This window comes from Theropithecus gelada, chromosome 16, assembly GCF_003255815.1.
Source record: "Theropithecus gelada isolate Dixy chromosome 16, Tgel_1.0, whole genome shotgun sequence".
Lineage (NCBI taxonomy): Eukaryota > Metazoa > Chordata > Mammalia > Primates > Cercopithecidae > Theropithecus > Theropithecus gelada.
Window position 1 is genome coordinate 68,427,847 of NC_037684.1, and position 12,336 is coordinate 68,440,182.

Consider the following 12,336-nt stretch of genomic DNA (forward strand, 5'->3'; position numbering starts at 1 on the left):
CTTTTTTATCCTTACTTCCACCCCTCTTCTCCTTTCCCTCTTCTTTCTCCTTGCAAGTTTTAAATGCAGCTTATGGAGGTAAAATTGACATCTGATAAACTTCCCATATGTAAAGTGTACAGTTTGATATGTTTGAACAAACATATACGCCTGTAGAATTATCACCAAAATCAAGGTAATGAATGTACCCATCACTCACAAGTTTCCTTATACCACATAGGTAATGCCTGCCACCTCTCTGCTGTCCCCATCCTCAGATAACCACTGACCTGCTTTATGCCTTTATAGATTAATTTGTATTTTCTAGATTTTTATATAAATGGGATCTTACAGTATGTACTTCTCTTTTTCAGTTTGTCGTCTTTCATTCAGTATAATTATCTTGCATTTATCAGTAGTTTATTCCTTTTTATTGCCGAGTACTATATGTAATGTTCCATTATGCAGACATATCAGTTTGTTACTCATTTACCTGTTGATGGCCTTTTGGATTGTTTTCAGTTTTTGTCTATTACAAATAAAGTTGCTTTGAGCATTTATGTACAATTGTTTGTATAGACATAAGCTTTTATTTTCCTGGGGTAATTACGTGGGGGGGGAATGGCTGGATCATATTGCAGGTGTATGTTTAACTTTTTTAAAAATGGACAAACTTTTTTCTAAGGTAGTTGTACCATTTTATGCTTCCATCAGTAGTTTTTGAGAGTTCTGTTTCTTCCATGTCTTTTCCGGCACTTAGTATGATCTGTCGTATTAATCTTTAGCCATTCTAGTAAATGTATGGTGTAATCTGTTTGTATTTTTAATTTGCATGTTTCTGATGACTAACAGTGTTGAATGTCTTTTCATGTGCTTATTTACCAACTGTATATCTTCTTTGATGAAGATCCTGTTAAAACCTGTTGTACATTTTTATTTAAATTGGGTTTTTTTGTTATTCAGTTTTGGGAGGTTTTTAAAAATATGTTTTGAATACAAGTTTATTATCAGACCTATGATTTGCAGATACTGCCTCCTGTCTGTGCTTATCTTTATATATATATATATATATATATATATATATATATATATATATATATTCTTAACAGTGTTTTTGGAGAGCAAAAGTTTTTAATGTGGGCCATTAAAATTTTTGATATGGGCCAATTTTTAAATTTATCTATTGTACTTTTTATGTTGTATGTAAGAGCTCTTGTCTAACTCAAGCTCACTTAAGATTATTTCTTATGTTTTCTCCTAGCAGTTTTATAGTTTTAGGTATCACATTTATGCTTACCCATCTGGAGTTAGTTTTTATATATATCGAGAGTTATATAGTGATGGGGTTTTTTTTGCATGTGGATATCCTTTGCACCTTTATCAGATATCAGTTGTCCATACAGATGTGGGTCTGTTTCTGGACTGCTCTGTTCTGTTGATCTGTTGTTTGTCTGTCTTTGCACTAGTCTCACATGGCCTTCGACTACTCCAGCTTTGTAGAAAGTCTTCAGATTTGAGAGTGTTGGTCCTTAAACTTTGTTCTTTGAAAAGTTGTTTCAGCTCTTTCATATCCTTTCTATTTTCATGTGGATTTTAGAATCTTCTTGTCGATTTCTACCAAAAAAAGACCTGAAAAAAACCAGCAAAAAAAAAAAAAAAAACCACCTGCTGGGATTTTTGATTGGGATTTTGCTAAATTTGTAGGTCTACTGGGGGAGCATTGATATCTTAACAATATTAAGTCTATTGACCCTTTTCTGTGGCATCTCACTTTATTATTTTACATCTTCTTTAATTTTTCTCAGCAATATTTTATGGTTTTTACTGTATGTCTTTCATCTTTTTACTAGAGTTGCCTTTAAGTGTTTATTTGTAATGCTGTAATATATATTCTTAATTTTCTCTTGTGACTAATATGCACAAATATCGTTTGATTTTTTATATTGATCTTGTGTGCAACAGCCTTGCGAAACTCAAATTCCAGTTGCTTTTTTAGCTCCCTTCAGATTTACTACATAGATCATCATTTTGTCTGTGAATAGAGAGTTACTTCTTTCTTCCCCAGTTAGTTCCTTTATTTATTTTTGTCTTGCCTTATTGCACTGGCTAGAACCTTCAGTATGCTGTTGAATAGGTACGGTGAGAGTAGACATCCTTGTGTTTTTTTCTGATCCTAGAGAGAAAGCATTCATGTTTTCATCATTAAATATGATATTAGCTGTGGGGTTTTCATAATTTTTTTTTAAATCAAGTTAAAGAAGTCTCCTTTTACTCATAGTATGCTGAGAGATTTTGTCAGGAATGGATGTTAGACTTTTGTCAGATTCTTTTTCCAGATCCTTGAGATGTTTTTGAGATGTATGGTTTGTTGGTTGTTTTAATAATGGTAAGTTATATGGATTGATTTCTGATATTAAGCATAGCTTTTATTTCTGGGAGAAATTCAGTTGGCGTTATGACGTATTCTCTTTTTTATCTGTCATTGGATTCAATTTGCTAAATTACTAACATTTAGCTAATTTGCTAAAATTCATTTAAAATGTTTATATCTGTGAGAGACATTGATGTATAGTTTTCTTATTTTTGTCTGACTTGTATCAGTGTAATGCTAGCCTCGTAGAATGAGTTGGGAAATATTTCCTCTTCCTGAATTTTTTGGGAGAATTTATATCTAATTGGTATTTTTTTTTTGTAAATATTTGATGGAATTTACCAGTGAAGCCACTTGAACTTAGCAATGTCTTTGTGAGAATATTTTTGACTGAATATCCAGTTTCTTTCAAAGATAGAGTTATATTCAAGTTACATATTTCTTGTTGAGTGATCTTTGGTATTTGTTTCTTTGAAGAAATTTATCCCTTTCATCTAAATTATCAAATTTATTGGAATAAAATTATTCATAATATTTCTTTTTTATTATTTTAATATTGGTAGAGTCTGTAGTGTGTTACTTCTGTCTTCCCTGTCCCTCCCTCCCTGCCACTTGTTTCTGATACCGATAATTTATGTCTTCTTTTTTTCTTCCCAATTAGTCCAGCTAGAGGTTTATCAATTTTATTGACCATCTCGATGAACCAGCTAGCTCTCAGTTAAATGATTTTCTTTTCTTATCTTTTTTTTTTTTTTTTTTAAAGTCAAGGTCTTGCTCTGTGGCCCAGGCTGGAGTGGTGCAGTGGCATCATCCTAGCTCAACCCAACCTTGAACTCCTGGGCTCAAGGGATCTTCCCACATCAGTCTCCTGAGTAGCTGGGACTACAGGCATGCACTACCACCACCCTGCTAATTAATTTTTTTTTTTTTTTTTGTGGAGGTGGGGTCTCACTTTGTTGATCAGGCTAGACTCAAACTCCTGGCCTCAAGCCTTTCTCCCACCTTGGCCCCCTAAAGCACTGGAATTACAGGCATGAACCATTGCGTCCAGCCTCAGTTACATGATTTTCTGTATTGCTTTTCTATTACTATTATTATTTTTTGATGGGGGGGATTCATTCTGATTGTGGTTTCTTACTTTCTTTTACTTATTTTTGCTTGATTTCCTTTTTTTTTCTTTGTTTCTTAAGGTGGTCCATGTTCTTTTTAAACTGTGAAATATTTTAAACATAGACTAAATTACAGAGGAGGAATAGCTACCCAAATCCTATATTGGCATATTTACTCTTTATATGTCTTTAAATATTATAAATGCACTTAAAGCCCTCATCACATTTCCCTTTCCAAATCTCATCACTACTCTGAGTGTTTCCTTTAACTTGCTTGTTGGTTTAGGTCATCCATATGGGCATTTTCCCCTACATTTTACATAATATTGCTTTCTGTATTTTCACAGTTTAAGTAAATGGAATGCTAAATGCATTCTCTATTATACATTTTATTCAACAGTTTTATTCAACATAGTTTTCAAGATTTATGTAAATATAGGTTCATAATATATAGATTTAATTTATTTTAACTATGTAGTATTCTAATGATTAAATACACCCTATTTTGTTTTATTTTTAGAAATAATCCTAACATAGATTGCTTCTAATTTTTTACGATTATAAACAGCACAAAAATGAAGAATTGTTTTGCATGTCTCCTTGACAACTTAGGTTACAGATTATTCAGCATATGTCCCTGGAAATACAATTGCTAAATTTAATGATACCCATATCTCCAGCTGGAGTACTGACTTACATTTCCACCAAAGTTTCTGTATTGAGAATTGTATTTGGTATCAGTCATTCCTGACTGTTAGTAGCTTATGGTTTCAGTTGTTATGGTTACCTCTTGGTCCACGTTGGCTCCTAGAGTTCAGCTATCATGTCCACACGAAGGGGGAAAAAAAAGGGAAGAATGAAAAGGATTTTCCTGGAGTCATGAACCAATGATTTTGTGTTGATACCTCTGTGGCTGCCTTTCTTTACATTTAACGACTGGGAAATGTAGATTTTAGCTAGGTATATTGTGCAGAGGAAAGGGGGAGTGTTTATTGAGTATGCCATCAGCATTTACTGTCACAGATCTTTTACCTGGTCTGTACTAACATTTGATAATAAATGTTTAATTTTTGGCAGTTTGAAATGGTATCTCACTTTTAAAATTGCATTTCCTTGATTGGTGAGGTTCAGAATTTTTTACATATATTTAGGCTTTTTTTTTTTTAATTGCCTTTGATATAATTCTACTAAGTTTTATCTTTCCCTAATTAATTTAGCATAACTGTTTAATATTCAGGATACTGATCTTTTGTTTCTTTACATCCAAATAGATGCTTTTGTCTCTCATTTTTAAACTTTTGGTATGTTATCCTTGTTTATACAGAAGTATTCATTATAATGGGGTTAAATTTAACAGGTCTTATCCTTTGTGATTTGTTGTTTTTATGTGTGTTCTTGGGAAAAATTTTTTTCCGACATAAAAGTCATGGAGAACTCTTAGAAAAAAAAAACTTCTGCTTTTTTGCAAAATCCATTTGGGAGTTTTTGTATATATATTTGTGAATGATTTGATGTCAGAATTTAATTTTTTTCTATATGGAAGGTCAGTTGTCCCAGCGGCATTCATTGAATAATACATTCTTTTACTATGATTTGCTTTAACTTTTGTCATGTATCAGATTTCTGTATGTGCATGAACTTTTGCATCTGTTTCCTTGGTTTATTTACCTTTTATTTCTGACTGCTTCATAAAAAGTCTTTGTGTAGTAGGTCAGTATCTCTTCTTTAAAATTATCTTAGTTATTCTTGGTTCTAATATAAGCTTTAGGGTCAGTTTGTTCAGGTCCTTGAAAATTTTGATTAGAATTTAACTGAATTCTTAGATTAATTTGGGAGAATTTGACATGCTTCTCATCTTGAGTCTTCACATTTGTAATCATGGTCTGCCACTCCATTTGTTCAGGTTGTTGTTATGTCCTTTAGTAACATTTTATATTTGTTTTCATAAAGGTTCTGCCTATTTTATTAGATATATTTCCTGGTGACTTAGTTTATATTTTTATTGAGAATGATATCTTTTTAAATTTATTTTCTAATTAGTTATTATTGGTATATGTTATTGGTTATAAATGAATCTTTAGGAACCCTTATGTTACCTTAGTAGTTGAGTTTTTCATCATTCTCTAGCTTTTTTCCCCCCAGTAAACCCACATTTATTAACTTCTGCATTTCAGACCTGTGGTCATCCTGTTTTCTCTTTGAGCATGACAGTTCATGCTGCTGTCACTACTTTTTCAGACAGCTCAGGGCATTTCATTTTTTAAATTCAGCTCATTACCATTGTCTTGTTCTCTGTATGACCAAAAGGAACTGTCAGAGAGATAAGAAGGTTACATTAGGTTATGTTCCTTAAAAATTACAAAGATGTCTCTCTTTCTCGAGTTCATTGCTCTTTTCTGTCCCCACTTCTCATCTTCAGTTCTGAGTTTACTTCTTACCTTTATTCTCCCACTCCCATGCCCATCTTTCTGTTTTGTTTGCCCGTATTTCCCTTCCTTCTCCCTTCCATTTGGTAACTATAGTTTTTACCACCTGCCAGGCACTTTAGTTTGTGCTTTGCATATGTTAACTCATTTGCCCTTTATCACAGTCCACTGAGGATGGTGGGGCAGTCTCATTTCATAGATGAGGACATGAGGAGACCCAAGCTTATAAAAGTAGAAAGTAGGAGAGCTTGGATAATGTCAGGCGTTTCAGACTCCTAATGTCATTTTTGTTGTTGTTGTTGTTGTTTTCACTTTGCTGTATTATTGAGGTTCGTTCTTTCTACTGTTTTTATAAGTGGATGAGGTAAATGTGCTGTATGTCTCTAATAAAAATTTTTAGTAAACCTACTTAGATAGTGTCTCTAAAATAAAGCTATGTCTATTTTGGGTGGAGGGTGTTACTTGATCTTTCACGATAGCCATTCTCACAGGTCTCTCTAAAGAAAAAGAGGTTTACAGAGAAGAAAGACTTAAATGCAGAAATAATCAGTAAAAGTTTACTATGTCCAATATGCTTTACAAAAACATATTATGTATAGCCATGTAGCTAGCTATGTGAATGTCCTAGAAAGTGGTCCTGTTGTAAGAGTGCATTGTAAACATTCATAAAAGAAAAACATTAGGGACGCTGGATTCTATTCATGGGTAAGTGTATTGTTCTGGGCAAGTAATTTTACTTTTAACAGGCATTAATCTCCTATATAATCCAAGGATAGAATTGATTATATAATCATTATATATTTGAAGGATACGAGATTAGTGGGTAGAAAATCTTTGCTGTATTTATAAATAAGCAACAACATACAGAACTGTTTAAGGTAATTTTTAAAAATCATTTTGATAGTATTTTCATTTTTGTAAGGTACTTTGTAGTTCTTGTTCATCTGTGTGTCCTGTACTTTTATTATAATCATGGTATCTGCTTTTATTTTTTATTTTTTCATGACTCATGCATCTCTCTCATGAACTGTATTCATTTTCAGAAATATTGATTTTAGATAATCTCTTTAATGTTGTAGTATTCCCTTTTGTGAGATAGTTCATCGATTTCTAGTTTTGTTTTTTCTTTGTGTAATTTATGGAGCATTTGTTTCAGTTACATTCCCAGACATAGGATGATTCTGTAAAATGGTATCAACACATTTATTTCTGTTTTATTGTCAGATTGCTGTCAAATTGGTTTAAAACAGTCTATAATGCAAGAAATGTTTGAATGATTCAGGTTAATTATAGCCAGCATCCAGTCATTTAACAAGTATTTATTGAGTCTTTGCTCTGGCAGAGGTTACATTCTAGTGGGGAATATATGTGACAAACATAATAAATAAGTAAATTACACTTTACATTAGAGCATGATGATGACTTTACAGAACAGAGCAGGATGGGGGAGTGCCTGGTGGGATGACTTGCGCTTTACATTACTTAAAGTAGGCCTCGCTGAGAAGGTGGCATTTGAACAGGGTCTTGAGGCATGGGATTTACTTTATGTATTTTTGTCTTTTGTGGCTAATTTAAGAAGTTTATGTAGTCTCTTAAGATTACTGTCATCTATTTTCATTGTTAGTAAGAATGAATGGTTTTCTACATATTTCCTATTTTTTTTCTATTTTGGCAAAATTTGAAATTTTTATAAAAGCACAGAAGTTTTCTGTGTAAGCCTGTCCCTGTCCATACAATTAAAGAGTGGGGGAAATTGGCTTTAACTACATTGTTTGTATTTAAATCTGTTGAAGGCTTTAATAAGAAAACAAATATTATTACTAGTTTGAGATTTGAAATAAACAAGAATAAGATTGCTCCTTTCTATTATATTTACATTTTAAGTAAAGGCAAGGTGATATTTAAGATATGTAAGAATAACAGATATTTGTTATTTTATAGGGTGACTGTTGGATCTGTATGGAACTCATGTCTACCTCGTTTGATAAGTTTTACAAATATGTATATAGTGTATTAGATGATGTTATTCCAGAAGAAATTTTAGGCAAAATCACTTTAGCAGTAAGTACCTAGTCTTTAAATTATTCATTGTGTATATAGTTATATAGAGATGCTGCTGGAGTTTTGAATACACATATTTGAATGTCACTCACAGTACCTTCCTGAAAATAATTCGTAGTGAATAACCAGAGACAAAGTTACTTCTGTGGGTTAGTTAGCACAATAGTAGTCATAATGGTCTCGATAAATACTGCCAATGTTCTTTCCCTTTGAATCTCAATGAATCATAACAGACTGTTCTGTAAATAAAACTAGAAAAAGGAATTTTCTGTTCATTTTTTCCTGTTGCTTTAACTATTTTTAAATAGGCTATATTAGCACAGTTATCCCGAAATTAATCAGAATCACAGCCGTCTCCTTGAAGCCCCATAATTGAAGCCCTTGGACAAAGTATGTTTACTGTGATTTAAGATTTTGGTTATTCAGTCTAAACTATCTAAAATTTTGACTAGCAGTTTCAGGGACCAGTGTTACTACTAAGTTTGGTTAATTCATTTCACCAAAGGACCAAAAAAGAAAATAGGTACTTTTTTACATATGTGTTTATAGTTTTGAAAGTAAATTGGTTGATCACTTTGTTTCTTGCTCTGAATCTTTAAGTCAGCAAATGTATGTAGATTTTTTTCCTAAAGGAAAAAGATAATTTACTTTCATAGAGCAAAATTCATAAGATTCTTAGAAACTCCTGAGAATCTGAGCTAATGGCATGTTTTAGGTTAGTTGATATATAAACTAAATCATACAGGAAGTTGTAAAATAGATACTTCGGTTGCATGTAATTTCCCAGCTCTTCCTTACCTGCATGCTACCCCTCCAATGTAGTTCACCAAGATATATATACCCTTTCAAATAATTTCATAAAAAGATTTTATGAAAATCATTTTATTTTTAAATTTTATGAAAATAATTGTATAAAATGAAGCTAACTTAGACTAGAAACTTATTCATTATTTAGCTGGGTATATGAAATTTTACAATGATTAGTTTAGCCATCTCTCTCCAATATATTAAACCAGTGTTATCTTGAAACTTGTTACTATTCGTAATAATTATAATAATAGAAAAATGACAATAGCTAATGGTTATTAAATGCTTATTTGCATCAAACTGTTTGTGACATTTAATCTTCATAGCAACTCTCTGTGGTAAATAGTGTTACCCCATCTTTATGGATGATAATCTGAAGCATAGACAGATGAAATAATTAATGTGCTTTGAAGTGTATGCAGTTAGAAGTGGCAAATGATTTAAATCCAGGCAGCCTGATCCCAGAACCCTGCTCTTAACCACTCTATGACAGGATGACCATGAAATTAGAAAACAGAAAATTATTTTATATATTGCAATATAAAGAATATATACTGTAGAAAATGATTTATTCCATATTTGCGTTAGTCAAGACTTGGTGATCATTTTATATATACTAAGCACACATGTAAAATTATTTTGTGTTTAGTCTTTTCTTGCTAATTAATAAACCAGCAAACACACAAGCATAGCTATTCACAACAAATTTATGTGTTCTACATTTCTCGTACCTAGCAGCTTGACATCAGCAAAGACTTAATCTTACAGCAAATGGTTGGCCTGTTGTTTAGTTCTCCTTTAGTTTGAGGTTGTCTCTCTCTTCCTTCCCTTCCTGAATAAATGTGTAATATTCTGATCATGATCAGTGACCAGGCAACAGGATAAATTCCCACAGTGGTGAACAGAGTTACGCTAGCTCTTCAAAAATCACCTTGAAGGCTTAGCACCCAATGAGGGTGGATAATTGTGAGGAACTGAGAATTTAGAAAACTTTTTATGTACTATTGGACTTAGAAATTGAAATCGATTTTGCTGCAAGTTATTACTCTTAGTTGAAATGGAACCAACTCAGTGATCGTTGTTGTCCTGTTTTTATTTTTGAACATGTTAGAGGCCAGGCACAATGGTTCATGCCTGTAATCCCAGTAGTTTGAGAGGCTGAGGCAGAAGGATTGCTTGAGCCCAGGAATTTGAGATCAGCCTGGGCAACATAGCTAGAACCCTGTCTCTACTAAAAATTTAAAAAGTTAGCCAGGCATGCATCTGTAGTCCCAGCTACTTGGGAGGCAGTGGTGGGAGCGAGACCCAGTCTCAAAACAAAAAGGGAAAAAAAATACAAGGAAATTTTAGGTTGGAGATACAAAAAAAGATAAAATTTTAAATGAATTATTAAATTATAAGTCCTAAGTTACTGGGTGGGTGGGTTGGTTGGTTGGTTGGTTGGTTTTAGCCATCAGGGAACAGCATATAAAGACAACTAAGCTTTTAGATCTGAAATTATTCAGTATCTTTGGATAACAAGAAATGACAGAATATTGAAATATTAAGCTTAAAGTGTATGCAAAGGACTACATGGGATATTACTTCTTTTCAACTATTATACTGTTTGAATAAAAAGAAACAAGGTGCTTATTTCATCTCTTCTTTTCTCCCTAGACTGTGAAAGCACTAAACCACTTAAAAGAAAACTTGAAAATTATTCACAGAGGTGGGTATGGATTGGTATTTGCTTAATAGAAATTAACTTTTTTCTCTTAATTGATGAACAGTTACTGAAAATTACAGTGTCACTGTATAAACTTTCCTAAAATATTCATATTTTTAGCAAAAAATGATTTATGTACTCTAAAGCTCGTATTATTACTATTTTTTTCTTTAGGATTCAATAAATTTCAGTCTGTCTTAGTATGTTGGACTTAGAAACTGAAATAGATTTTGCTGCACATTGTTATTACTATTAGTTGAAAAATAATTATGCATTTGCCTGATAGATAATTAATGTTTTTCTGCATACAAATAAGGCATCGAAGTGGTCCTGTGGACATTCAGAGAAGAATCTGAGGGATAGTACTGTCAAGCATTTTAAAGGCACGCTATCCCTGTCTGTTGTTTCTTCTTCACATTAGAGGATGTTTCTAAATTGAGAGAAATCTTTTAATTGGTATTATAAGTTGAAATTTCTCTAAAGCATGTTGTATTTGTATAAACAGTGATCTTGCCCTTATTAGATACATATTCAAATGAAACATTTGATGTAGTTGAAGGCCAAACCTAGAAAAGTAGTAACCCTGTGGGAATCCCGAATTTAATCCAGCAAATAGATGAAATGCTTGCTTTTCTTATTACCTTATTACCATGCTAGACTCAGGGTAGTGAGGTGCTGGCTTTGAGGAAACACACTGGGTCACTACCCCTCAGCAAATTTGTAATGGAAAAACCTAAGACAGTACGTGGCAGTGTGTGATTTAGCCTGACGGTAAATAGGAAGAAAAGTGAAAGGTCAAAATCAAGAGAAGTGAAAAATTTCTAATTCTGGGAGACAATTTCTGGTGGTTAAAGAAATTAGTAATTGGGCCATTTTTTTAAGTTATTTTGTTTGTGGTTGACACTAGACCACTGAAATTAGTGAACCTTGAACATCAGTATATTTTATTTAATTTTGTTTTGCTTAATGCTTGTTAGAAATAATATCATTTTTTCTTTTGGCCTAAAATTATGTAGAGTTAGGTCCCTAGACAAAATTCTTTGTTTCTCTTGTAGTTGTTCTTCTTGTCTTGATTTTTTTCCCTTCTTCGTTAGCTGTGTTTTATAATTGTGAGAGTAGCACCTTTGAGACATTTGTTAGTTACCTTCGGGATACTTAGTGACCGCAGTAAAGCACCAAGGTACTGCCTGGGAAGTAGTTGAATAAAATAAAAAATCTTCAGAAGTAACTTTTGTTTTTCTCTTACTAAATAAAGTGATGAGTTTATAGCTGTCTTTTATCAGTTAGGATCAGTTAGCTTTTTTGTTGGAGTCAGTGCTTTTGATTACAAGTAATAGAAAATTCTGATAACTCTCGTTAAACTTCAAGGAAATTCATTATCTGTCATAATAAATCCAAAGATGAGGTGGCTGAAAGCACAATATGACTAGGGGTCATGCTTGCTCCTTTTGCTTCTGTCCTCCTTCATGTGTTAACTCTGTCCTCAGGGTAGTAACAACTAGAGCAGTTCCCACTGTCATGTCTAGATGTGACTGCCTCTTGAAGAAGAGGTGCTCTCATGCTGTGCAGCTCTGTGGGGAATATGGAAACTTTTCCCACATCTCTAATACCTTTTCTTGGCTCATTCACTAGAAGTGCCTCATGCCCTTAAACCAGCTACTATCAAGAAGCATGAGACTACCCTTATAAAACTTATACCAGCCAACAGCCAGGATTTGGAGGTATGGCTGTTGATAAGAAGAGATACCTCAATAAAACACAGGTTCTGTTAGAAGATATGGATGGGGCTGGGCGTGGTGGCTCACACCTGTAATCCCAGCACTTTGGAGACCAAGGCAACTGGATGACTTCAGGTCAGAAGTTTGAGACCAGCCTAGC

The 12,336-nt window shown here is 33.0% G+C and overlaps 1 protein-coding gene across 2 annotated transcripts in view; it reads left to right on the plus strand.

The window, feature by feature from the left end:
• MAP2K4 (mitogen-activated protein kinase kinase 4) overlaps positions 1–12,336 on the plus strand; it is a 121,169-nt gene that overhangs the window by 77,747 nt on the left and 31,086 nt on the right. For both annotated transcript variants that reach the window (XM_025362288.1, XM_025362289.1), the window contains 2 exons: positions 7,827–7,946; positions 10,410–10,461. In XM_025362288.1, the coding sequence (XP_025218073.1) occupies positions 7,827–7,946; positions 10,410–10,461 (172 nt within the window). The remainder of the gene's footprint in view (positions 1–7,826; positions 7,947–10,409; positions 10,462–12,336) is intronic.